General features: G+C 56.0%; 1 protein-coding gene across 1 annotated transcript in view; it reads right to left on the bottom strand.

The window, feature by feature from the left end:
* Positions 1 to 265: 265 nt before the first annotated feature.
* TTC7A (tetratricopeptide repeat domain 7A) overlaps positions 266 to 27899 on the bottom strand; it is a 114008-nt gene continuing 86374 nt past the window's right edge. Inside the window, exons 16-20 of the mRNA XM_052648388.1 lie at positions 24080 to 24196; positions 20641 to 20738; positions 18415 to 18549; positions 11350 to 11552; positions 266 to 489 (exon numbers count right to left, since the gene is read on the bottom strand). Coding sequence (XP_052504348.1) covers positions 268 to 489; positions 11350 to 11552; positions 18415 to 18549; positions 20641 to 20738; positions 24080 to 24196 — 775 coding nt within the window. The 3' untranslated portion in view covers positions 266 to 267. The remainder of the gene's footprint in view (positions 490 to 11349; positions 11553 to 18414; positions 18550 to 20640; positions 20739 to 24079; positions 24197 to 27899) is intronic.

The following is a 27899-nucleotide window of genomic DNA, read 5'->3' as shown; positions in this document are numbered from 1 at the left end:
GTCCCAACGAACAAGGGATTTGTTTCTGATGCAAATCTGGTCCATCCTGCTCCAGAGGAGCAGCTCTCAGTCCTCACTGGCCCTGGAGGGAGAGCAGGGTCAGGCGGGGGAGGCGAGGAGAACCAGGGTTGCAGCCGGCAGACGTGTTCCCTAGAGTTGTATTTCCCTGAGGCCCCGGACCTCCCCTGACCTTGCTCCCTACTCCTCGCCTTCGCCTGCCTGCCCCCCACCAGGCCGCTCCCTCCATCCCTGTGGCTGTGGGCAGTGTCAGAGCTCTCTGGGGATGATGGAGAAGGGCAGCACCGGGCTGCTGGCCTCCAGCTCGAGGGCGGTGAGAAAGCAGTCAACAGCGGCCTCGCTCTGGCCCTGGGCTTGCAGCACCTCGCCCAGGCCTTGCCACGCCTCATGGCAGGTGCTCTGCCTCTCCACGGCGTCCCGCAGCACCTTCTGGGCCAGGCTCTTGTGGCCCAGCCGGCTCAGCATGAGACCCTGGGGAGCAAGCACAGGGTGCGGGGAATGAGGCTGTGCTGGTGGAGGGGCAGTCGTGGCTGTCAGGAACCCTGCATTTCAGGCACTATCAAGGGCCCCTGACCTATGCAAACCCTCCCTGTGTCAGTCCCAGCCCGGCCTCCCAGGTCACCCACTGGGGCAGCTCTGTCCCCTCCTGGTCCCAGCGGATGGCCCTGAAGGTCAGCAGGCCTGGCTTTGAGTCTCCCCTTTACAGCTGAGGGCTCCTGAGCAGGTCACCCTTACTAGAAAATGGGAAAGACCAGTGTGCCCACTTCTGGGGTTGCTGTGAAGTTGACACCACATGTAGGCAAAGCACTTGAACATCGTTGGCATATGTGAGCTCTCAGTCCACGGGTCTGTTACCCTGAGACCCCAAGCTGCACCGTGGCACTGCCTTCTCCCCAGGGACACGTGAAACCAAGGCTTGTGAGGTCCTCAAGCCTGTGCTGGATGGACGGGTCCTGTGCCTGCATCAGGGGCCTGTCTTCCTGGGACCCAAGCCCATCCCTGCCTTGCCTGGCAGGTGAGGACCCCAGATGGCTGGGGATCAGGGACAGATGCTGGGTGAAAGGAGGGCCTCTGAGAAGGGGTCAGGGCTGCCTGGGAAGCGTGGCCCTGCTATTTGCCTTCAAGCAAAGTGAAACTGGCACACTGTCCCCTCTATGTCCACCCACACCGGGAAGGGTGTGGGAGGTGGGGGAACAGGGTGGTGAGCAGGAGGAGGGGCCAGGGTCCCCTTTCAACCTCCAGTCTCAGAAAGACTGCTCTGCACCATCCTACCAACCTGTGTCCCAGCCTTCAAAGGTGGCACAAGGGCCAGCCTCTCGCTCAAAGTTGTGAGGTAAAGCCCAAACACTGACTTCCTGGACAGCCGGGCACCAAGAGCTGCCTTCTGTGTGCCTGGAGCCCCCTCTCGGGCCCGCCCACTGACGGCCATGTACATTTTTAGCTGGAACATTTTCCTCCTCGCCGCATTCCCCAGAGTTAGGCCCTCTGTTGCTATGGAGACCCACTGGGGAAGACGCACATGCCTGGTTTCAGAAAGTCCTCCGAGGGCTTGGAACACAACCAATTAGCCAAGAGTGAAAGATGGTGCTCAGGAAGCCCTCAGAAAAGCCTGTCAGAGGTGCTGGCTGGAGGTCAGGTATCCAGGGGGCCAGAAGAAAGGGAAGCACTTCAACCCAGGGCAACGCTGTCCCCAGGGGACCACAGGGATGGGGGAGGATGGGGAACCAGGCACAGGATGGAGCCTTAGCAGAGCCCTTGGATCTGGACAGATGAGAGCAGTGCTGACTCAGGGCTGCCCAAGACCAGAGAGCAGTGCTCAGCGTGTCCAGGAGGGCTCTGGGCCAAGCTGCTCTGACTGCATGGCCTTGGGATCTGGACCCCGAGCTGCGCATGATAGAACAGGGCCCACAGGGAGGAGGGCAGGAAGGCAAGACGACAGGCCGCCAGACTCCAAAATTAAGCACCAAAAATGGAAGGTTAGAGCCCGGGAGTGCTCTGCACGGAGGAGCGACAGAGGACAGATGGGGAAGGCCAGTGGGCCGCCCGGGGCGGGGCCGCAGTGGTGTTTACACACACGTTTGCTATGTCCAGCTTCCATGTGAGATTCCTGTCTGAAAAGAGGGCTGTCTAGTAAAAAATGATTTTGAAAACCCCTGATCTCAACAAGTGTGCAGGTGTCTGGGAAGGGCTGCATGGGGTGTCGTGTGTTGGCTTTACTCGTGGTTCAGGAGGTTGGGGCCAGCTTCTCTGTGTAGAGGGGGACACAGGGCTCAGAGCCGGAAGACCTGGCTGGGTCAGAATCGAGCCCTGCCACTGACGGGGGCTGTGACCACAGGCAAGTGGCCCATTTTCTCTTAGCTGCTGTTTCCTTGTCTGGAAACCAGCAGATAGAGCAGTCCTACCTCGCAGGCTATTGTGAGGATTCTGCAAGAATGAATGTGAAATTGTGAGTGGGCTGCTCGGTGGGCCGACAGCAAATGCAAGTGTCCCCAGGATGAACAGAGGGGCCTGGGCTGGGGGGTGGCAGGGAGGGTGCAGAGAGGGGGTTTCTCTGGAGGGCCAGGCTCCCCATGGAGGAGACTGTGGCTGGGGTGGGGTTGAATCACCTCCCCCCACCCTGGGGTGCTGACCTGAGAGCCTGAAAGGAGACACCGGGTCAGGCTGGGCCCCGGAGGCCCACGGCTGTAACAGGATCTGCTGCCACCTGCCTGAGACACCAGCCCGTCGGGTTCATGTTTGGTAGCAACTCAGCGCTGTTTGCTGCCTGACAACTGGGCGGGGCCCCGCTCCATGAGGGTGCGAGGTCTCACCTGCTCTGCCCTGAGCCCGGCACTGTGCCCAGGGCCTGCCGTCAGTCACTCTCTCAGCACCCGGCATCCCCAGGTCTCCAGGGAGGTGGTGGGAACACAGAACCGGTATTTCAATTCCATCCAGATACCCCTCCTGACTCTGCCCCATCCTGCGCTGAGAGGGGAAGACCAGACCCCTGCGTGACTCTCAGCCTGACGCCTGGCCTGGCAAATGCCACAGCTGTGCCCACACAGGGATTAGAACAAAGTGCAAGTTGCTGAATGTGGTGGAGCATCACGCCTGTAAGGGAAGCTCAGGGAGGGGCAGGGCTATGGGGCGGGGGTGGAGTAGGGGGTGGGGAGTCTCCAGAAATTCCTGAGATCATCCATTTCCTCTTCCCTCCCTCCCTGGATCTCAGGGAGGAGGGGGCCTCTGGCCACATCTCGTCTACCTGCTGCTCCTCCAGGAAGTCTTCCCCAAGAATGGGCACCCTCTGCTCACACCACCACCTTGACACCATGCTCCTTACTGTGGGCTCTGAATGCCACCCCTGACCCACCCCTCTTAGACTGAAAGAGACTGAAGGAGCCCTGGCTCCTGCCCTGCTCTGTGATTTCCCACAGGACTGCAGCTCAAAAGAGTGTTGGCAGGAGGATGGTCCTGGATGCAAAAGCAGACGCACTGGAGGCCTTTATGTACTTAGTGACCCGCTTAGGGCTGGCAGGGCCTGGCCTCAGGAGTGCACAGTGACTCTGAGGGGCCCCTCCCTGTTAGGACACAGGGCACAGGGCGGGGTCAGGAGCTGCAGCCTGGGGTGGGGATGAGGGGGAGGGAGGGTCCCACCGGCCTTTGTCAGAACTGCCACTGCACGTGTGTCACCCTGTTAATGCAGTGCTTGTCCCGAGTGGGGGCAGGCAGCAGGAAGGTCTGGCTGTGTGGGGGAGGTGGTCCTGGGAAGCAGCCCCAGGGCTAGGCCAGCTGCAGGCCAGGCCAAGCGCTCCCTCCCCATCCTTCCCCTCAAGTATTTATAGAAGTTATTTTGGGAATTTTCTTTCTGAGCTCAAGGCACATTCCTGGGATTCTGTCACAGCCTTTCCAGCTGGGAAGCCGGGCATCAGCTGGAGGCTGCTGGAGCCTCCTGGTCCCTGGAGCCCCCTGCTTGGGGACCCTGGGGCTGCAGGAAGGAGCCCCAGGCAGGACCAGCTCTGAGGCAGCTCCAGGAAGGCTCCTTCCATCATCCCAGGGTTGAAGTGGGGGCGAGGGGTTGCTGACACGCCCCTCAGGGAGGCCCGCATTCCAGCCAAGCCCAGGCCCTCTCCTGCACTCCAAATTCTTCCAGGTCTGTCAGCCGCAACCTGTCCAACCAGACTGGGAATGAGGAATCCGTTGAGAACCTAGCCCACGCGCGGCCACGTCCCGCCTGGAGCTGGGCAGCTCCAGGGCCACAGGAGGCCCACCTACATTCCTGTTGTGGGGAAGGGCACGACTCCTTCTAGACCCACCCGAGGCCTGGCTGATGAGCTCCCCAGGACTCTCACAGGAAGAGGCCCTGCTGAGAGAGCGAGCCCCCAGACTCACTCAGAGCCCAGCTGTGTGGTGGTGGGGGGTGGCTTCCGGGGCAGCAGAGGTGGCTCCCTCCCTCCTGGGGCTCCACAGTGAGGCTTTCCTGGTGCTGTCTGCAGAGGCCACAGTCAGGCTCAAGGACAAGCACTGGCTTGGTGAGAGGGCAAGTCGCGACCTGGGCAGGGGCCCTTCCCAGTCCCAGGTTCAAGGCAGGGGGCTGGACCTTTTGGGGTTGGTTTCAGCCTGGGCTGGGTGGGGGCTCTGCCCACTCCAGAGCACAGCCAGGCCTGTAGGGCCAGGTCAGGAGACTGCAACGAGGCCTCCGGACTTTGGGTTCCAGATGAGAACACTGATGGGCAGTGATGGCAGATGCTGCCCTCTGAGCAGAAGGCAGAGCTTGAGGGGCTGGTGACAGCCTGTTTTGGGGTGTGCTGGCCTCTGTACAAGGGGAGGGGGCTGAGCCCTGCTGAATCCTCCAGACGTGTGAGTCTTTCCCCTGACCACTGATTCTGGGGTTAAAGTAAGCCAACAATGCCCACCCATGGCTCTGCGCTGAGTCTGACACTGACAGAAGGCTTCCTGTCCACTTCCTCATCAGGGTTGGTGTGGACTTCAGAAGTCCACACATGGACCTAAGGTTTGCCTACAAAGTCCTGGGGTGCAGGCAAGAGGACATGCCTCCACCTTCCTAAGCCTGGGGCGAGGGTTCAGGCTGTGTGCTGGCTGCACCGGCGTGGGCATAGGGGGCTGGGGAGGGGCCGCTGGACACAGGAGGCCCAGGCTGAGGGGACACACCCTGCACCTCCCTTCCCCTCCACTTCCCCATCAGGGAATGCAGACCTCAGGCAGCCCTGGGGAGGGGCCAGGAAGAAAACTCAATAAAACTACTGCACCAGGGGGTCAAATGGTCAGCAAGACATTCCTACTGAATTTTGCTGTCAAACAGAAGCAATATTCCTGCCCGCTGGAGCTGGGGGGAGGCTCAGACTCTGCGGATGAGGTGCTGTGTGTGCAACAACTCAACACACACACCCACACACACACACCCACCCACACATACCCCCCAGAGCGTAAGACTTCTGGGTCCTCCCATTCCTCAGGCTGCCTGGATGCTCTCAGCCCCTGCCACAGCTTAGGAAGCCAGTCAGGAGGGAGAAACCTAGAGCAGGCATGGGGCCTGGAACCAGAGACCCTGCTGTGTTATGGTACTGTCCACCTCGTCCATCAACCCAGCCTAACAAGACTGTGGGCCCAAGCGCAGGGCTTCTCCAGAGTCTGGCCTTCCCAGTTCTTCCTCTCCAGCAGCCTGAGGGCCCAGCCACCCCTTTAGCTACAGAGCCTCACCCAGAAGAGGGGGTCTCAAGTCCCCCTCGTCTCTCAACACAGACCCTAGCCCACTGGGCCAGCTGCCCTTGCTCTCAGCCAAGGTCAGCCTGGCCTCGCCGTGTGCATACTCGTCCCATCCACAGGGCAGCTGGGGCTGACATGCTGCACCTCTGTGCCTTGGCCAGAGCCACTCACTGTGCTGTGAGAGAACAGAGGAACTTGGCTACAGTGAGTGTCCGAGACTTGACTCTGGGCATCCTCTCCCCTCTGCAAACCAAGAGCATCTGAACTTGGCCTGGGAGCCAAGTTCAAAATGAAAAAGGTAAAGGTAAAAGCTTTCACAACAGCATAGGAAACCATAAACAAAACAAAAAGATAACCTACAGACTGGGAGAAAATATTTGCAAATGATGTAACCAACAAGGGATTAATCAAAACACACAAACAGTTCATGCAGCTTAAAAGCAAAAAGAACCACCACCACGGCAGTGATGTCAAACAGCTCAAAGGTGGGGCTCCTGCCACCTGGCCTGCCTTGTGAATGGCACCGAAAATATACCCAATGTTGACTTGTCCTTTCATCATCTGAGCCCTAAGACTATCCCCTGGAGGTCACATTATTATCCCCATTTGATAGAAGAAAAACTGAGCCAGCAAGAAGATGTAATCTCCAAGTGTCCCCACAACCCAGGGGCTAGCAGGGCTGAACCTCTCGTGTGTGGTCCTACCCTCCAGGACTGGGGCTTCCCAGGTGCTCAGCAGCAAAGAATCTGCCTGCGGTGCAGAGACGGAGGAGACCTGGGTTCAGTCCCTGGGTTGGGAAGATCCCCTGGAGAAGGAAATGGCAGCCCACTCCAGTATTCTGGCCGGGAGAATCCCAAGAACAGAGGAGCCTGGCAGGCTACAGTCCATGGAATTGCAGAGTCGGACACAACTGAGCAACTAACACTTTTTTTTAAGTTTGGCAAAAATGGCTTGGCTTTTCAAACAATGAGTTTGTAGTGAGTCAAGATAGAATATGTGTACATGGGGAGAGCGGACGACAGAGAATGTGTTGGTTGGATGGCATCACTGATTTAATGGACATGAGTATGAGGAAGCTCCAGGAAAATGGCAAAGGACAGGGAAGCCTGGCATTCTGCAGTCCATGGGGTCACAAACAGACTGTGCAGGCAGGCCCCCTCCAGGATCAGGGACAGGACCCTGGCGGGGGGGCGGTGGGAGGAGCTCTGTGCAGCCAGAGTTTACCTTTCTGACCTCAGCAGAGCCTTCTGGTTGGATTCCTGGAGCACCTGCAAAAGGCCCAACCCAGAACCTCAGGTTTGGGTGGGACAGAGCCCTGGCTCTTGCTGACTCAGGCCCTGCCTCAGGGAATCTGAGGACTTAAGTCGTGAAGTGGCACACCCCAGCCTAGAGAGAGGGGGAGGCAAGAAGCTCTCTGGGATCATGGCCATGCTCTTGATCCCCAAGTCTACTTAAAGACGGCCACGTTGGGAGCCACGGGGAGAGAAAGCACGCTTGAGTGCATGCTCAGTCACGTCCAACTCTTTGGCCCCGTGGACTGCAGGGTCCTCTGTCCATGGGATTACCCTGAAAGGAACAGTGGAGGGGGTTGCCATTTCCCTCTCCAGGGGGTCTTCCCGACTCAGGGACTGAACCTGTGGCTCCTGCGTGGCAGGTGGATTCTTTCCTACTGAGCCGCCTGGGGAGGCAGGGGAACAATTCATCAGCCGCTCTCATAGAGGACGATGGATGACAGAAACGCTGTCTTCCCCATCCCTGATGTGTGGAATCTAAAAAGAAATGATACAAATGAATTTACAAAACAGAAACAGACTCACAGAGTTAGAGAACTGACTTATGATTTATGATTATGGGAGGTTGGGGGAGAGAATTGGGGGAAGGGATAGTTAGGGAGTTATATTTGTGAACAAATACATCCACTATATTTATAATGGATAACCAACAAGGACCTACTATATGGAACTCTGCTCAATGTTATGTGACAGCCTGGATGGAAGTGGAGTTTGGGGGATAATGGATACATGTGTATGTATGGCTGAGTCCCTTCACTGTTTACCTGAAACGATCACCACCTTGTTAACGGCTATATCCCAGTACAAAATAAAAGGTTAAAAAGAGAAAAAGAAACACTGTCTTCCCGGCTTTCCAGGGGCATCTGGAGAGAGAACAGGCCAGGTCGCAAGGCCAGGACTGCTTCAGAAATCACATCTCTGGGAATTACATCACAGGAGCCGAAGCTCATGCAGGGCTGTTTCCTCCTGTGGTTGGGGTGCCTGAAGAGGAAAGGGTTCTGGGGAGATGGGGCAGCAGGAGCTGGAGCTCTGTCCCAAGAAAGAAGCATTACCAAGAACAGGGGCCAATGAGGAGCAGGGCAGCCCGGCAGGAGAGGGGCCAGGAAATCCCTCACCCCCAGAACCTGTCCCTGATAGAGAAGAGGGTGGGGCGCCACCCACACAGGCAGCAAGGATATGGTCATGGCTGTCCGCTCCTGGCTGAAGCTTCAAGCTGCACGTGGAGTGAGACAGGCTGCACTGAAGCATCCATTCTCCCGGCTCAGCCAAGCGGAGGGTAGGGAGAGTGAGGCAGTGGGCGGCCAGGCTGAGTGACCCGCCTGCCACTAAGGTCAGGCGACCTCAAAGGAGCCCCCTCTTGGGAGGTTCTCAGGGGCTTGATGACTCCTCAGTCACTGCCAGGCTCCATGCCTTCCCTCAGCATCCCTGCTTCCTAGGAAGTCCCCTCTCGGCCACGCTCTCCCTTACATAAGTGCCAAGCTGACTCGGACCGACGGGGAGTGACTCCCATTATGCAGTACCATGGTGAATAAGATCCCAAGATCCCATCTGTGCTCAGTGGGAAAAAGTGCTGTGACTGATTAGTGATGTCTGTCTTGGGCGAGGGACTAGAGAGTGTGGCGTGCGTGCCGTGTTCTGCCTTCTCTGGTACTGCACGGCAGACTTTCAGAAGTGCTTTCTCATGTATCAGCTCATTTGATTATAACACCGCTGGTCTAGGAATGATGAAGGTCATTATTCATTTATAAAAGGAGACATTAGAGTCGTGGAAGCCAAGTGTGTCTTTTCCTAGATCACTCAGGTGAATTAGGGCCACAGCTAGGATTAGATCCCAGATGTTCTGAGTCTCAGGACAGGACAAGGAAGACACTGAGATGAGGGAATGCTGGAGACCAATACACCAAAGCGTTCATGTGTCTTTAGGAAAAGAGTGCTTAGTAAATCTTCCCCAGACTTGAAATTTGCTATTCTTTATGCATGTGTGTGGGATGCTGGCAGGAACACAGCGTGTGGAAAGGGGATAGGCTGCCTACGCAGCCAGTGCCCCTCTGGTTGCCTGTAACTTCACAGGGGGCAGTCCTTTCTCAGAATGCATCAAATCAGCAAGGCACCCCGGGAAGAGAAAAGGGGCCATTTCAGAAACATCTGTAGGGAGCCACTCTGGACAGCTACTCAGTTACCATGGAAACCCACCCTTGGAAACTGCCTCAATTTCAGGAAAACAGCTACAAACAATAATAAGCATAAATGAAAAATGGTACACTGTTGCTTCAAAATTGTACTTGTTACTGGATTTGGCTGGGTTTTCCAGGAGGGCTGAGACAGTAGGCTCATATCCGCGACCGTAGGGGCAGGCAGCCGTCTGCCTGGCTGCAGGCCTGATGACAGCGCCCACATCTTCTGGCTCCTTAATCAAGTTTCTGGATGTGACCTTGGGGGAGGCATCTATCAGAGAAGCTAATGTCTGAAGTGCAGGGGGAAGGACAATGTGCTTTGCAAGAAACAAACATTTGCTGAGCAGACTGGAAGGCAATACAGCGCCAGGGAACCTGAACCAGGCTGAGATGTTGCTATGTGGGCCTTAGCGAGGAATCAAGAGATCAGGCTGAGATGGGAATCCCTGCTTTTAAGGACTCTTGGGGTTAGCAAGGAACTTATAAAGATGACCTGATCCAGCTCCTCCTCCATGGGATATTTACATTCTCTGGGCAGCATCCTCACCAGATGATTCACGAGTCTGTCCTCGGACTATGCCAAGAGTTAAACCATTCTACTCAGGAAAAAAGCAGACCCCTTGCGGCAGTGATAACCCTTCAGCCATCTGGAGCCATTCCCCTGGGGCTACTGTGCTGTCCATGGGGCAGACATCAGTGACACCCTCACAGCTGTGCTCCACAGAGAGTTCTTAAAGCAGGGCATCTAGGTGGAACCCAGACCCGGAATGTGTTGTAACTATGGGCTCCTAAATCATACTTCAGAAATCACTGTACATGCAGGCCTGTCCATTTCTAGGTCATTACATTCATCCTGATACCTGCTCTTTGAAAGCAGATAAGGATGGCAAGGAAAGAGTCCTCCCTAGGTTCTTCTCGACCGCCTGTTGGAGACATTCCCTGGACCAGAGAGTCCCCACTGCACAGGTAAGTAAAACTGAGGTCCTGAGAAGGGGCTTTGCCAACAAAGGTCATCTAGTTAAAACTATGGTTTTTCCAGTAGTTGTGTATGGACGTGAGAGTTGGACTATAAAGAAAGCTGAGCGCCAAAGAATTGATGCTTTTGAACTGTGGTGTTGGAGAAGACTCTTGAGTCCCTTGGACTGCAAGGAGATCAAATCAGTCAATCCTAAAGGAAATCAGTCCTGAATATTCATTGGAAGGACTGATGCTGAAGCCAAAACTCCAATACTTTGGTCACCTGATGCAAAGAACTGACTCATTGGAAAAGACCCTAATGCTGGGAAACATTGAAGGCAGGAGGAAAAGGGGACGATCGAGGATGAGATGGTTGGATGGCATCACTGACTCGATGGACGGGAGTTTGAGCAAGCTCTGGGAGGTGGTGAAGGACAGGGAAGTCTGTTGTGCTGCAGTCCATGGGGTTGCAAAGAGTCGGACGCGACTGAATTGAACTGAGAAGGGGCTGACTTGCCCTTGACCACCCAGGAAAAGACCAGCAAAGCCAGGGCAAAAAAACCAACCTCCGGTATGGTAAAACCAATACAATATTGTAAAGTAATTAACCTTCAATTAAAGTATATAAATTTATATTAAAAAAAAAACCAACCTCCTCCTCCTAGCTGCTGAGCCTTCCCACAGGAAAGTCACTGAACCCTGGACACCCACACCCTGGCCTCCATGTCCTAAGGTTAGGGGCCGTTGGCCCCTCTTAGCACCCTGAGGCCATTCTCTATGTGTGCTTGAGTCAGGCCTGACACAACAGTCCACCCCAAGACACTGCCTGAATCCCACAAGGAGGCACAGAGCTCCTCTCAAATGGAGGAGGCAGCCCCGTGATCAGGCAGGGCCTGGGGATGATAAAAAAAGCATTTTGGTATCTGTCTAGAGTCTTCAGAGTACCTACACTGAAAACCCTTGAGGCTAGATGGCCTTACAGAAACACACCAAGAGGAAGTCACAAAGAATCAGCCAACCCTCCCAGGTTTTTTCATCTACTCAGGCAGGGGATTGCAGGGGAGTGGCCTGCCAGAAGGTCTCCGTTCTCCCAACAGGGCAAGGAGAAAGCCATCTCCCACAGATACCAGGGCACTGCAGGCAGGGGAGGGGATGAGGTAGGGAGGGGGCGCTGAGGTCATCTGAGGGGGTGCGGGCTGACTCACCAGGCTGTGCATGATACGCACGCCGTCGGGATTCACCGTGAGCGCCTCGCTGTACAGCTGCTTGGCCTCCTCCAACCTGCCCTTCATCTCGGCCAGCCGGCCCCGCATGTAGAGCACCGAATGCGAGGTGGGAAAGAGGCCCGCTGCCTCCTGGATGCAGAAGCCTGCTTCCTTGAGGTGCTGCTGCTCCATGAACAGCTCGGCTGTGAAACCAGAAGGGCAGGTGAGGCGGTGGGGGAAGTCAGAGGCGGTGGCCCCCTCCCACATCCGACCGTCAGCCCCTCGAGTTCAGGAGCCAGGCTTGGGTGAAGGCACCAGCCCCCTGAGACACAGCACAGGATGGGCTCACTCTGGGGCATGGCCGTAGCACCAGGCAGTGGTTTCTGGGTGCTCACCCTGGGTCAGGTTCATGCCACATCCTGCATGGAGACCAACTCTGCCAACATGCCCCAAACCCTACAGAACCGTCACTTCTATTACCCACTTCGGGGAGGAGGAAACGGGCACAGAGAGGTTGAGGAACTCTCCTAAGGCCACAAGGAGAGAGAGTGATGGAGCCAGGGTTCACACTGGGCTGTCTGACTTCAGAGCCTGGCAGTGGGGGCATGAGTGAGGTCCCTTGCAGCTAAGTATTTGCTTGGATCCTGTTCATCACTTGTTCATCTGTTCACTACATGTCTGGGGACAGGGTGGGGGGCAGATGAGGTGGCTCCCCAGGGATGCCAACCGACTGGAGAGCTAACTCTACCTGCATCACCAGGACGAGGAGAGCCACGTGCCAAAGATGGGACAGGAAGGAAGTCCCAAGGGTGCCTGCGAAGGGGCAGGGCTGGGGCTCACACCGAGAAGCTAGAAAGCCACCAGCACATACTGAGAGCTGACTGTGGACCCTGGGCCAGGCAAGCATCTTCTCTTATTTAATCCTCATAGATCTGGGAGGGAGGCAGGTTCTCTCCCACGCCCCAGGCTGATAGAGGGAGGACCTCACCCCAGCCCCTTGGTAGAAGGTGCAGCTCCCGGCCTCCCTCCAGATTCAGGGCTTTCCATCACACGGAGGAACGACGTCTTTCAACCTACTGGCAGGGAAGATCTTCCCACAACCAGTGTGCCTTCTGGCTCCACATCAGGAGAAAACAGGGCAGTTTCTCCAATCCCGGCCCAGCTCACACAAATGCACATTTCAAACCCACACTGTGCAGGCACACACCCACCACAGGTGCTTTTAAAATGCAGTGCCCTGGAGTTGCCTTGCAGCCCACTCAGCCCACTTCCTGTGGCAGCCTGGGCTTGGGTGCCCCCCTCGGGGGCTGGTGCCCCACACAGATGGGAGGGAACACAGAAGGGCAAGCAGAGCCTGGCTGGTGACTCTGCCAAGAGCTTTTCCTGGCAATGGCCGAGAGCTGAGGTCACACTGGTTCAGATGAGGTCTGGGGGTCGGGGTGGATAACAGACCTTCCAAAGGAAGCTACCAGAAAGAGGTAGAATACCCAACCCAGGCCCAGGCAGCCCACCTTCTTTTTCTAACAAGCAGCAGGAGGAGGCCTAATACCAGCCTTGACTGTGCACACAGCACCGGGGCACCCAGCGTGAATGCAGGCTAAGAGCCGCTGGGTAGTCAGAGCAGTGTGAACACTGCAGAAGGCTTTCTGAGCGGGGCACTCTTTTCCTTTCCTGGAGATGAGAACATGGGAGAATCAGAGAATTAGCTCAGAGGAGCCAGGCTTGCATGATGAGGTGGGAGAACAGCACAGGCTCCTGTCCTCAGAGATGGCCTGAACCGGAGCTGCCGCCTGGGCTCTCCACACTGGCTGCCTTCACAGCTACGTCCAGCATCCGGCTGCTGAGGACCGACCATGTGCCTGGCCCTCCCACGAGGAGAAAGACAGGAGGCAGGGGAAGGGGAGCAGCTGAGCCACCAAACCACTGGAGTGACCAGGGCAGCGGAGTGACAAGCGTCATGGCTGAGTGTTTGGAGCACTAAGATGGGGTCGGGCCGGCTGGGCTGGTTTGATCAGTGGAGTCTTCCTGGGGGAGGTGGCATCTGAGCTGGGGCCTGAAGGCACAGGGGCACTTGGCCTGACAGAGAGGAGAAGGGAGGCCAAGCTAGGCTGGGTCTGGAGGGCTGGGCAGGTCTTTCCAGGGCCAGAGGGGAAAAGGAGGGAGGAAGTGTGAGTGGTGGGGGTGGGGAGGCCTGTCCTGCACCAGCCCCTGGGCTGCTTCATCCACCGCCAGGAGCTGAGCTCAGAGGAGAGTTGGGCTATCTCCTCCCCTGGACCTTGTCCCAGCAGACCCTCCTCGGGCCTGGCCCACCTGCCCGCCTGGTCCTGGCCCAGCTCATTAAGCTGTTTACAACTTGCTGCCCTGACTCCAGAGCCTTGTCTCTGGAGGGTGGCCCCCGTCCCTCCCTTGGGATCTCCTCACAGTGCCTGCACATCAACAGATTTCAATTACGAGGCTCCCCAGCACCCTCCTTCCTCAGGCCCTGGGCTTTGTCCCAGCCACACAACAGAGGACATGCCCTGAAAAATAGGTACAGCTGCTTTGCTCTGATGGACTTCATCACCAGTCAGGCAGGAGACCAAATGCCACAGAACAGAGCCAGAGGCGAGGGCCAGACGGCCCCTGGCAGGCCCACTGCCAGGGTGGGATCCTGGACCTGCACACAGACCCTCTCAGGTCGGAGGGCTGCAAATGTACCCCTTTTTGTCTAGCCTCAGCCTCCCTGGGCAGCTGTTTTACCAAACATGGTGCTCCCCAGACAGCCAGCCTTGGCTGCAGAAGGAGCCCTATGGCACAGTGCCTACCCACTGCCCAGTCCTCTACCTCCCAGCCTGGTGACCAGGGCCCCAAGGTGTCCACACCCAGCCCAGTCTCCCCTGGCCAGAGCTGGATATGCACCCACTATCACTGGGTTTTCCTTGGATTCTCATAGTCGAGGTCATCCCTCCAGCAAATGGTCCTTGCAGCCCCCTGTGTCAGAGGCTCCTCTCTGATCCCCTTGGTCCTTTCTCTCTCCTCCTCCCTCCTGGTCTCCACTTCTCTCGGCTTCCTCTCTTCCTACCCTGGCCCTGACCTCCTCTCCTGTGTTTCGGCTTTTCTTCTTCCCTCCATCTCTCTGCACCCGCACCCCCCTCTGTGCTTTCTCTCAGCAGGCTCCAAATGGAAAACATCTGTTCCCTGGAGCTTTGCAACAGTCCTTTTTATTATTTTTTTTCTGAGGCATCCTGATCTAACCCTGCACCCAGAGCTGGCTCCAGTCTCCCAGTCATTCCTGCCAGTTCCGAGCCCTCTCTGCTGGGAGGAGGGCTTTCCTCAGCTGGTCCTGAGGAGCAGTGTGAAAGAGGGCCCAGAGCCAGGCCTGAGGCCTTGGAGGCACCTCCCCAGGTGAGATGGCTTCCTAGAGGCCCCCACCCCGGAAACCCCACAAAGAAAGGGGGGCCACCCAGGCTAAAAGGGCAGAGCCCTTCCAGGGCAGGAGATAACATTAGACCCTAAAAAGAATCCACCTTGAGCTCCAAGTCGGCGGGAGGGGGGAGGTGTCTCCAAAAGTTATCCCTTAAAGGAAATAAGCACTTCCCTATATGGGTGCCCAGAATAAAGGAGAAGGAAGGGTCGGGGAGGGCAGGGGAGGAGTGAGAGAGAAGACCAGCTGAAGGGAGGATGGCTGTGACAGTAACAGAGAATCCAGAGGTCTGAAGGGACGTTTTGGGTTGGCCTGGGACCCAGGGGTGCGTGACGCATTGACTCAGGCCACATGGCGTCAAGGCCCTGTGGGCCTGGGCGCCCGACTTCCTGTCCTGGGAGCTCTCCTCACGAACTCAGGAGGAGGGGTTGACAGAGAGAGGAGAAGAAGGACAAGCAGGAGCACAGGAAGTGAGGATGCGGGAAGAGGGCATATAAGGCCAGAGGGAGAAGGGAGAGTGGAGGGAGAGAAGGGAAGAAACGAGGAGGAAACGGAAACACGGAAGTCGGGGGAGCCCGTTGGACCAAGGGTCAGACGCAGCTTCTGCCTTGACTGTAAACGCCGCCCTAGGCCCCACCCCAGGTCCCTGGTCTGCCTGGCCAACAGCGGGGGCAGCATCCACTTTCGAGGCCATCTAAAGAGCCAGGGCACCAGCGCCCAGATGGTGTGGATCTGCCATCTGGAAGCTGAGACTCAGGCCGATTTCCCCCCGACACAGGGAATGCCCAGAGCTGCCTGCGAGCCCTTGGACCCCCAGGGGACCCCCAGGTCCCCAAGGGGACCTCTCTGCACCCACAGCCCTCTCTAGCATGCTGTTAGCTTCCAGAGACACGAGCTGCAGTGAGAGGAAGCTGGGTCTTCCTGCCCTTCTGGAAGGCACCTCCCAACACTCATGCTCCTGGAGCATCTATGGGGCTGGGTGATTCTCCCATGTTCACACAAATCCACCGCCAAAGAGGAGACATTTTTGAAACTCACTGAAAGAGGCAACACTTTTGAAACCCATCTCTCAGGCAGAAACCCTCCTGAGGCTTCTCACTTCAGACTGGAATAGGAAGGAGTCTTGAAAGGGGTGGCGGTGGGGGGAGGGGGGTGCAGGAGGACAGTTGGGAGACGAGGGATACATTTCCCAACCTACATGTGGGTTAATGGTGGAACTTACTGCCAAGACAGACTGGGATGCAATTAATCTTGAGCCAAACTGAGGGATTAGCTCATTCCAAAATGATAAAGGGGGTTAGTTTTCTCTTCCTGGAAATCTGGTGCAGCTGGAGGAATCATTAGGCTGGGTGGGTGGGGGTGGTCATGGGGGTTGCTGATGACAATACTTGTAGCTTGGGTCTGGTGGGGGTGTGGAGGCTTAGGGTGATCTGCTCCTGGCAGTCCTTCATTCAAGGGGTGCTCAGCACATGCTTGCTGGTGATGATGATGGCCAAGGGAGGGGAGGGCCTCATGCAGTGAGGATTCTCCAGAATCCTCCCACGCTCAGAATGAAAGACCTAGGATACCTTCTTGCTTCCCTTTTTGCCTATGGCAGCTACCCACCAGTCTCTCCTCCTTTCTTCTATAATGACAGATCCCCTGATTTTTGGTGGGACACATGTATACCCAGAATAATGGCACCTCTCAGAGTCCTTTGCAGGTAGCTGTGGTCATGTGACTAAGTTCTGGCCAGTGGATCATGAGGGGAAGTGATGTGTGCGGATTCTAGGACGTGTTCTTCTAGGGACGGAGTGTGCCCTTCTCCTGCCCTTCCTAGTTATGCCTTGGAATGTGAATGTGGTGGAGAGCCACCTTGGATCACAAGGACAAGAGTGACACTGCATTAAAAGCAAAGCCAACAAAATGGAAGGAATCTGGGTCCCCGGACCAGGAGAGCAGAGCTGTCATCCTAGTCAAGGCTGCCATCTCTGAATTGTTACACAAGGAAAGAGAAGTGTTTACCTTATAGAAGCCACTGCTATTCTGCATGGGTCACACACCCCAAGCTTGTCTCCTAATGCCACACAGCCTAACCCTCACGTTGCACCACAATTCAAGCATCCAGATTTTGTTCTCAGAGTTCCCCATGGGCCAAATATCTAGGATAATGTCCAGAGAAGAAAGGCTAATGTGCAAATTATTGAAGGATGTTGCTTATACCAAAATTCCCAAGTCTAATTATAGGCTTCAGGAAGGCCTTTAACCTCACTTGGAGTTACCAGAACATACTACCACCCTAGCAGAAAGCAGCATTTCTCAGAGATGCAAGCAGCCTTGTAAAATGCAGAAACGGCTGTTCTGTGCTAAGATGAGTCAACAAGACAGACCATTAACACAAAAGGCCTTGGGAGTTCCAAAGCAGGTAGTGTGCACCTCCCAAAGCCGACCACTCCTCAGTGCACTGCCAAAATATTCCTTGAAGCTGGTGAAACCCCTGGAGGGTGAAGCTTTCTACCCCAGGCCCCTGTGGGGGTGGGGCCCCAGTATGCCCATCGGGAGCTCTTAAGAGCTCCACGTCTTAGAAGATGACAGGGCATCTTTGCCTCAGAGGAAGCCTAGCTTGTTATCCCTCTGGATTTTTCAAAGTTCTTCTTCCTACTTCAGTTGCAACAAGTGACATTGGAGCACAGCCCCTGCATCCCTAGCATCCCAAGGGAGCCTGATATGCTAACTGGGGCAATATCTGCATTATTAACGTGCTTCCCGGTCTAGTCTTTTTATGAATCCTTGTCCAACTTTTTCCCCCAGATTTAGATCCTGTGGAGGGGAGAGTGGGGGCGTCCGGCATACTAATGTGTCCATATGTGGAAGCTACCAGTGGGGAACTGTAGGTCCTCAATCAACAAGCACATTCTGACTCTGACTTGCAGAATCCGCAGGTCCCAGGAGGGGAGTATCTCCTTTGCCTCTTCTCTCTCTCTCCTCGGGGGTTATCAACACTGTCTGGGGTGGGGGGTGCGGGGGGAGGGGCGACAGGAGGGTAATCAGTACCAGGTGAGGAGCTTCATGCCTGGGTCAAGGGGTCATGTTGGATTCCACTCACTCTACCACCTTCCTTTTCCTTTTGCTGCTGCTGCTACCATTTTATCTCATTCAGGCACATCCCCTGGTGTGGTTCTCTCTTCTTCCATTCTAATCCCCCTCTCACGCCCACTCCGGTATTCGTGCCTGGAGAATCCTATGGACAGAGGAGCCTGGCGGGCTACAGTCCATAGGGTCGCAAATTAAACTTTGCCGAGCACCTACGATGTATGTGCTACCTGCTTGACACACACTAGCTCATTTCAGATCAGGACAGTAAATGAGCTGTGGGACTCGGAACCTCCTGCCTTCTCAACACTAACAGACCCTCCAACTCCAGGGTGGCAGTGGTGCCCACTAGCTATCAAGAGAGATCATAACCTGAATGGCGGTCCTTGAGTTCTAGCCCTCTACTTGCCATGAACTCGGCCACCAGGTCTTGCTTTCTTGGGGCCAGCACACCTCACTTCTGCTCTAGCTCTCCCAAGAGTTCTTGGGGGTTTCAGTCCTAACGGGTTTTCTTCAAGAAACAGCTTTCCCACCTGGGCTGCCAGGGCAGACCCACAGGAGCCAGAGGGGGCCCGGGTGGGAGCACTCACCAGCCTGGAGCCAGATCTGTTCCAGCGTGGTCCACAGCTGCATGGGGCCCTGCTTCAGGACCGAGCTGGGCACGGTCAGCTCTGACATGGCCTCCTCCAGCCGCGAGGCAGCAATGGATGATGCCCGCCGAGAGCCTGTAGAGCAAGATAGGAAAGGCTGAGCTGCAGGCCTGGTGACAGTGGCTGCACAGCCCTGCAGGAGTGGCAGGGAATGCAGAGTCACAGCAGGGTGGCCCGGCCCTGCAGCCGCAGAACAGCGCACAGACCCACTAGCAGGGGCCCATCTCATACCCTCACCCATGCAAGAGAGAGGGGGTGCGTTTCTGAGGGGCAATGAGGCAGTAAGCCCACTTCCAGGAGTCAGTCCCTAAGGAAGGACACCGTGAATGTTGGCAGTGGTGGGCATTCTACCAATGCCCAGGATACTGAAGACAGAAATGATCTCGATGTCCACCCGTGGGGACTGATTAAAAATAAGTGAGGGTATAATCATATTGGACAATGCAGTCATTAAAATAACAATGCATAACTATGGGTACTGATGCAGAAAGATGGTGACGTTATGCAGTTTGGTGAAAAAGCAGCAGACTGCGAAAGAGGAGGATCACAGTTTTACGAGAAACAAAATACAGGAATGTTTCCGAAAGTCTGAAAGGCCACTTATTAAGGTTTGAGTGGTGAAATGATGGATGACTTTTCCTTTCTCCCTTTTATATTTTTACTTTCTGTTTTCACAAGTGCCTATTATTTCTTTATAGAAAAGTACCCTGGAGGAGGGCATGGCAACCCACTCCGCTGTTCTTGCCTGGAGAAGCCCATGGACAGAGGAGCTTGGTGGGATACAGTCCATAGGGTCGCAAAGAGTCGGACACAACTGAAGCGACTTAGCACACACGCATGGTGGAATGGTGGATGAATTGTCCTTTCTCCTTTTTATATTTTCACTTTCTTTCACAGGTGCCTATTATTTCTTTATAGAAAAGTCCCATTGGAGGTTGGGCTGTGAAGGATTCTTGGGTAGCAGCTTGGGCCAGACCGTGTGCCCTCTGGAGAACTTCTCCCCGTGGCAGTCCTGAGTAACACTGGGTCCCTGTTCAGGATGTACAAGCTGTTGACATTTACAGTTTATGTGCAGGTAAAATGTAAGCACTTTTTTTTTTTTCTCTCTCTCTCTGAGGCAGTAAAGGCTCCAATAAACTCAGGAGACCTTGGGGCAAACCACAGATGACTTCAGTTTATAAGGCAAGTGTTCATAGAGTCCTAATAACTTTGTCCAGAGTTCTTCCCTCTCTAATTGCAAAGGCGCTACACTCCCCGGCACCGTTGCCTCCTTGCAGTCAGCAGCCCTATGTCTAGCCCGTCGCTCCTCAGCTCAAATCAGGTGCTGGGTGTGGCTTTGGGAATCAGCTTCATCTCTTGACAACAAAGGCGCAAGGTGGTTCACGGCCACAGAAGTGGAAAAGGTGAGCAATGACACCAAATACACCTCCCTCACACTTTCATTCCCGTGACTGATTTTGCTTGTGTTTTTGAGGAAGGTATTCGCTTTAATCAGGTCCTGGGTTAAAACATGTTACGTTTGCAGATTCTAAACTGGTTTGAATTTCACAAGCCATGGATGTCAGGATGAATTTTTCCAGGAAACTACAGTCAGATTTAAGCTGAAACAGAAGCTCAGCCTTTCCCTTCTACTTGACTTGATCTGTTGAGGACATTATCATGGCAGACCTTGGCCTTGAGCGTTTTTGTTTTTTTTTTAAAACAAACATTTATTTCTTTGACCGTGCAGGATCTTCGTTGTGGGAACTCTTAGTTGCAGCATGTGGGATCTGGTTCCCTGACCAGGGATTGAACCCAGGCCCCTGCATTGGGAGCGTGGAGCTTAGCCACTGGACCACCAGGGAAGTCCTCTTGGCCTTGAGCTTCAGCCTAAGGGGAGACGGCCTCTGTGCTCCACAGCCATCTCTCCACCCCAGTCTTCCCCACTCCCACACAGAGGATGGGGTCTCTCTCTTGCCTACGCCATCTGCCTACTTCCTGCCCCTGGACCAGCAGCTGTCTTGCCACGCTGGGCCCTAAAGAGGCCCGAGGGCAGTTCCTTAGCACAGGACCTTGGGCAGCAGCCAGTCAGAGGCAGGAAGGATTCCACCAGGCTGGGCAGATGCTCAGGCTGGGACAGGGAGCCGTGGGCTCATGTGGACAGCTGCCCACGGGGCACGTTCTTACCAGAGTCTGCGTCATGGGCATCGGGCAGAGTCAAGTGCATGCCACTCTGTTTCTTCAGCGTGAGGCCCTCGCCGAGGCTGCCGTCCTTTTCCAGGCCCCTGGAAGGCAAGGGGGCGCCAGGCCCCAGTGAGCTGGAGGGCTAGCAGGGAGAATGAGGGGAGCCTTACGCCAGGTAGGCTCTGGGGCTGAGAGTTCAGACCCGAGAGCGGTACTAAAGATCACTGGGAAGGATGGAGATGAGCAGCAGGCCAGATCACAGCTCAGGCTCAGGATTCTAGAATCTGGTTCATCCCAGAGCTGAACTGATAAGCTATTTCTCCTGATGGCCTCCTGCCTGCTCCCTCCTTACTCCTGATTGCCTCCTGCCTGCTCCCTTCCTCGTCCACAGGTTGTGCGCCTGCAAGGCCATCAGCCTCCTCACTAGTCCCTACTGTGACCACATTTTGTTTCCAGAGCTACATGCTTACTCATGCTGTTGCCACCAAGGCCATTCCTTCGCTTCTCGAGATCTACCCAACCACTCACTGCCTTTAGAACCCAGTCCAAGGTCCCCGCCTCCCTCTAGCTGCTCATCTGCCCTCCGGCTACTTTCCCTCCCTGCTCTCTGTCACCAAGGATCGCACACACACACACGCGCACACACGCATGCACACACACACGCACACACACGCGCTGAGGAGGAGAAACCCTCCTGTCCATCTAATCCCTCTTCTACCTTTTGTGTCCTCTAGGTGTCCAGCAGAGAGCCAGGTACAGAGCAGGGGCCGTGAACTGGCTCCCATGGAAAGTCGGGGTTTTGCGGACCAGCCTGCCCGTCAGCCCGCCCTCCAGGCACAGAAGGCCCAGAAGCCACTCCCTGCCTCAGGGTCCCTTACCCTGGACTGCCAGAGTGGCCCTGGAGGAGGCGGAGGGGGCCCTTCGGGGGCAGATAAACAGTGTGGCCGTCTTATCACACGTCCCCCAGTTCCCCAGGTCCCTGCAGCTCCCACATGGCTAGGGAGGCTCCTCTTTTCTAAAGAGTGGGGTGTGGGGGAGCCGCCAGTTCAGAAAGGTTATGCCCATCTTCGGGCACACACAGCCCCCGACAGCACCCTGCCAAGGGTGCTGTGGCCTTAACCTGCTGACTGCGGAGTCTCAGAGGACTGAGGCTGAAAGGGCAGGAGAGGAGGAAGCGGGCCCAGAGGCCTCCTCCCTTCAGAGTGGACCCACAAGGAACACCAGGGCATCCTTCCATCTTAATGCCGGTTCACACTGAGCTCGGGCCTCTGGGTGCACAGCCATCTTTGTGGGCATTAGAGGAAACCATCCACAAAAACACAGTGGGAAAGGGCTGGCTCCCACCTTGCATGCCCACCTCTCATTCTGGGGAGGCACACCAGGGTGAAAGAGCCAGAGACCCTGGGGGAAAGCTGGGGGCTGCCCCTCCTTAGCTGTGTGACCCTTGGCAAAGCTACTTAACCTTTCTAGATCTTACTTCTCTTTTCTTGAAATGGTTACTGTGTGGAGTTAATGAGCATGAGAATGTCAACACCACAGGGCTGCTGTGAGGATGGAACGAGGATGTGGACTGGGGCCCCTCCCATGCCACGTAGAGACACAGCTGCTGCTCCCAAGGGGGCTATGCCAGGGGCTCCAGAAACGGCTCAGCTCAGGGACCTCTTGCCACCTGGTCCTAGGCCCCTACCCTGAAGAACCTGACAGCCGGACAAGAGGAGAAAGTTCACTCTAAGCATTTAACAAAGACCCGGATGGAGAGTGTTGCACTGGGACACCAGAGGCCAGGCACGGGGGGCTCCCCAAGGGGCCGTGTGGGCCGGGCCAGGCAGAGCAGAGGAAGAAGGCCAAGGTGCAGAATGGGAGGCGGGGCTGGCAGGGCGGGGTGGCCCAGACCTTCAGGCTGTGAATTCTGGCCTTGATCCTGGACTGCCCCAGCCCAGATGTGACATGTTTTTGCTCTGTGGCTTCAGGTTCAGAAAGAACACACCCTATCCTTGGGAAAGCCAGGAGGGGACTGGATTTGACTCTCTGCTCCTAACAGTTTGCCTCCAACTAGCTGGCCAGGCTGAGCCTTGCTCTACCCTGAGTGGGTGGGGGGTCCCCCAGAGGTGAGGGTGAAGGTGGTAGCTTGAAAAGACCCCAAGGCAAATCTGACAGCTCTGCTGCTCCTGGAGGGGAGCCACAAGCTAAGCCCTGCACATGCAGACAAGGCTGTAGCTCAGAGGGGCCCCGCCACCATCGCCTAGATGAGCAGGCAGCCAGCCATCCGGCTGAGAGGCGCACTCTGCCAGCTCTGGGGCACTTCTTCTCTGCAAGTGGAGCCAGGCCATGCACCCGCCTGCCTGTCACAGCTGGTGAGTGGCAGGACGAGGGATATCCAAAGGCGGGCCCCCCACACACCAGAGTTTGGCCCTTTCTCCACAGCACCCAGCTGCCAGGTGGTTCCCCATTTCCTTTCTGAAAAGTCCTTCACTCCAGAGCTGCCTGCTGGCAGCTTCCACCCACTGCCCTGCTCTGCCCTGGAATCTTCCAGGCCCAAAGCCTGCAAAGAGAGGGCTGATCCTACCCTGCCCAAGGATTTTATTCGGTCAGATTATCCTGGGGCCTCCTCTGTGAATTCCAACTTTAGACACATTGCTTTGGGGATTGTAAGAGGTTGCGAGGCTCCCAGAGTCCCAGTGAAAGGACAAGTGCCCACCAGAGTGGGGTCCCCTGAGGCGGTGGGGAGATGACATAGCCAGACAAGGAGAGTAGATCAGAAACGAAGCCCATTTCTGCTTGGGCTGCACAAGCTGAGCCCAGGTGTCTTGACAGGTTTCAGCAGAGACGTTCTGCAGATTCAGCCTGGGTAAGAGTGCCCTGCTCTGGTCAAGGAGAATCTCAGAGCTGGGGACTGGAGCAGGAGATGAGATGTGTGGAGATGGTAGGTGAGTGGGGGGCCCTTCAGGAACTCAGCTTCCTCCTCCTCCTCCTCCTCCTCTCCCAGCTTCCAGATGGAACCAGGAAAGAAGTGACAAGCTCCACAGGATGGGGTTCAGGAGACACAGGTTTAAGCCCAACCACTACCACTCATAGGACAGTGGCTCAGATACGTTATATAAGGTCTCTGGGTCTCAGGTTAAGAACCCTGGGGTGAGGATAAACTATGACAGTGGATAAGATAAAACCAGCTGATGGGGGAGGTGCTTAATAATGATTTATCTTCCTCCTTACCCCCTTGAACTTTAGTTTCCTAGAGAGCCTTTTTCTGTCCTTCACAGAGGATTGTCAAAAGATTAAAATTAGGGCAGGCCGTAAAAGGCCCCAGGAGAAGTAAGTCCCATGCCCTCATTCAAACATCCTCACCACCCTCTCACCAATCAGGCATCATGCCACTCAGCTGTGGACTGTTGCCCTGGCAACCACCACCTCCCACCTCCGTCTGGAAGGACCCGCCACTCACCCCAGCTGGGAGAAGCTGTACAGGGTCTGCCACAGCCGCAGCATCTGTCTGCAGGTCACCAGGGCTTCCTCTGGGCCTTTCAGGATCTGCTCCAGCTTCACCTTGGTGAACATCAGGCTGTGGGAGGGAGAAGAGCAGTGAGAACACCTGAGGGGGCCCCTTCCCCTGGCTTTCCTCCCAGGGTGGAACCCCAGGGGATTCTGCCCCACCAGCCCACCTCGCCAGCACTCAGGAGGCAGAGTGCCCACACGCACGGTGGCCTTGGCCGTATCCCTGGATCACGTGCTCTCTCTCTGCCTAGCTCCCCATCCTCTCTGCCAAAGCACAGAGCACTCCTCTGCATTCGTCAGCATCCCTATGGCTTATCCCGACCATGGTCCACCCCGCCCACCTCTCAAGCACTGCCTGCCGTGGTAGCGGTCGCCCCCCACACCCTCAGCTCTGCAGTGTCCTCCTCACCGAACACATGGCTATCTTTTTACTTACACGCTCTCCAGGCCTTATATCAGAGACGGACCCAGAAGGAAACTGACTCAAGGAATGAGGCTAAGCAAGGAGCGGGTGAAAAGGTCACAAAAGGGCAGGGTTCTGCTTTCCCTCCTCACCAGCATGCAACAGGTGCTTGAATGCAAACTGTATCCTGACCCTGAACACCTGAGGATGATCAGGTTTTCCTTTATCTTCACTGAATACCCTAAAGTCGCCAGTTCTCCTCATATATTCAATAAGATGAAAGTGACACGAAGTCTTATTCAGTCACCGTTTAGGAACAACAGAATCTCTTTCAACGCCCCCAAACCTGAAGTCCTCTAGGGTAAGAACAGGGGGAACAGTGGGGATGTGGTCCTGAGAGAGGCTGGGAAGAGGGAAAGGGCTGGTCCCACCAGAAGGCAGGTCCACAGAAGGGGTGGGCAGCTGCTCGGCTCTGCCCAAGACAACAGCAGAGACCATCGGAGCACTGGCTCAGCATGGCCAGGGTGGTGCCAAGTGCCCACCCTTTCGTTGTTGGGGAGTCCAGGGTCCTGATGAGGGCCAAGGCAGTGGCTATTTACTAACATGTATGGAAACGCTGCAGTCTTTTCACCATGGGTACTGCCAGCCACACTGACGCACACCAGCTGCCTGGCAACCTGTGGAGAACTTGGCTGAGCCACTGAGGCCCAAACAAGGCTGTGACTCCTGGTTCTCCTCAGGTGGTGAGCGGTGAGCCTCCTTCATTCACAAAACTGCTTCTGGGCAAATCCGTGGTCTCGGTACCCTGGTGGGAGGTGCTTGGGACACTGGTCCTGCCACCCCCAGTCCCTTTTTCCAGATTCTTGAAAGGTCCAACACTCCACAAGTATTAGGAGCCTCTGCTTTAGGAACATGAAGACACAATCTTGGCCTTCCAGGTGACAATTAGTGCTAAAAATGACAAACTGCTCACAGAAGCCAGGGCTGGTGTTTTGGGTCAGACTCAGAACAAGGAAAGGCACAGATGAAGGGGGTCTTGCTGGGACTGGTGTTTGATGAAAAGGAACGTGGGGTAGGATGTGGCTGAGAGTTGGGGGAAGGAGGAGAACCGTGCTGGGCTGTGGCTAGAACAGGTGTTGGTGCAAGTGAAAGCTCTCCAGGGGGCAGGGATACCCAGAACAGCAGAGTCCCCACGGCAGGGTGACTGGAGCTGGTTCCCCAGACAGTCCCTTGGGCAGCCCAGTCCTGCGGCACTCCTGCTCCCAGATGTCCCCAGACTGGCCTTCTCTGCAGCATGCCCCTCCCCACCAGGGCCCGTCCCCCTCCTGCTCGCTGGCTGTGTCCCTGAGAGCCGGCAGGGGTCCGTGGGGTGGATCCAACCACACCATGTGCCCGGAACAGAAGTGGCCGAAAGCTGAGCTGGTGTTACAGCGACTTCTACCAACAGAGGCTCTTCTCCTCACGGCTGCTGACATTCCATTAGCATGAGTGACCCAGAGTGGAATTTCTCAACCCAACCACATCCTTTCTGGGCTGGGGCAAGCGCTCTGACAGCCCTCCTCTGGCTGGATCCCTCAGTCCCAGATCCCTGGAGGCCCAGGTTAGCTCCCGAGACTTCCCTGGTCTCACTTCCCAGCAGGACCATCTTCCTTGCCCTGCGCCGACCATGACGTCAGTCAGAACGCCTCTGTGTGCCACCTTCCATCCCTGCCACTGCTACCCGTGACCCTGGGCACCTGTGTGGTGCTCACAGGGTATCAGTGGCACCCTGGACCACAGGGCAGGCTCCCCGGCTCATCCATGCTTTGTTTCACGTCGTCGCCCCTGCCAAGGCTCCCCCTTCCCCTGACACGTGGCCAGCTCCTAAGCAGGTGTCACCCTCTGACCTGTGTGTCCCCATGGGGGCCTCACCCCCAGGGTGGGCACATGGGCATCCACACACAGTGGGCACCGCCAAACGCTCTTCGTCGGCTAACAGGGATCAGCACACCAACCCATTCCTTGCCACTCTTCTAGGACAACCAACTACTGGTCCTGCTGGAGCAAAGGACTCTCTCTCCCTCCTGTGTGCCAGGGTGGGTGGCCCAGTTCTTCAAGCAGTGGTACGAGGAGGCTGGCAGGGCCCTAGCGTGCCACTATGGATGGTGGGGCCACAGCCTCGTCAGGACTCTATGCTTCCTGGGTGGAGCCGTGGGGAGGCTGCTGGCAGTTGGGGCTGGGAAGAGAGGGGGCAAGCCCTGGCTCCCCACTCCCTTCAACCAGCCCAGCCCCCGCCATACCTGTTTTATACACTGAATGAGTCTAACATGTCATCTGAAGAAACGATTCTGAGACTTAAAAAAAAACCACAGTTTTAATCCAAAGTTCTAGTCCTCCCCCAAGAAGTGTGATCACCCCTGCCCTTCTCTGCTTAGGACAACCTTCAGTTAGCATTTAAATCACTCTCTCTCATTTATACGTGTGTGTGTGTACACGTTTTCTTTTTTTCCACATAGGCTTATGCTTTTAACAGTGAAGAAACACTCACATCAAGCATTTACAATCTCAGATACTCTAGGGAACACTCAGCAGCCAGCCCTACGTAGAGATGGTAAAACTACCATCTATCTTGTCCTGGGTCTTGCTGTGCGTCCCCGCCTGGGTGACGAGTGCCTGTAGGGCAAGACCCTGCCTCCCTCCACGTCAGCATCCTCCTCGCTTCCCTGGTGCCTGGCACAGAGCTGAGCACACGGTGTCTGTTCAGCTTAATACTATGAGGATGCGTGTGTGTTGTTACAACCCTCCAGCCGCATTCTGGGTCTCATGGTCCACAGTAAATCGGAGCCAACTTCTGAAGGCACCGCTTCCCGCTGCCGGCTCCCAGCTAGGAGGCAGGTGGGGAATCTGCTCGCGGATGCCTCAGAACTGCAGCGAGGGCTGGACTCACGCAGCCAACAGGCAGAGTGCCAGCCGATTCCATTTTAAGCTGTCCAGAAGCAAAATGTCCCAGGGCCTGGGGAGAATGGGGAGCTCGGGACGTGACACAAAGGCATCTGGCGCCATGTGACGGGGGTCTTCATCCCAGAGAAGGGTCCCCCAGGCAGAGCCAAGAGTACAACAGAGAGGAGTCTCTGAGGCAGGAAGGCTGGGGCACTGGAACCCAGCAGCCCTCCAACGCCCTGACATGAGCCATTCCAGGAACGGCTCCACTGCTGTCCCGACCCTGCCCTGTGACGTCACCCAGTGCACAGACACTGGCCCAGGAGTAAGAAACCCGAGCCAAAGTCCCAGCTTTGCACTGCCACCCACCTGGCATGTCCCAGGTTCCAAACCTGTGACATAGGAGTGAAGTCTCTTGTCCCGTCTGCCCCAGAGACTCCTGCTGGAT

Source organism: Budorcas taxicolor, chromosome 11, assembly GCF_023091745.1.
Source record: "Budorcas taxicolor isolate Tak-1 chromosome 11, Takin1.1, whole genome shotgun sequence".
NCBI classification, from domain to species: Eukaryota; Metazoa; Chordata; class Mammalia; order Artiodactyla; family Bovidae; genus Budorcas; species Budorcas taxicolor.
Note: the sequence above shows the minus strand (reverse complement) of the source record. Positions and strands in the feature narration are given on the sequence as shown.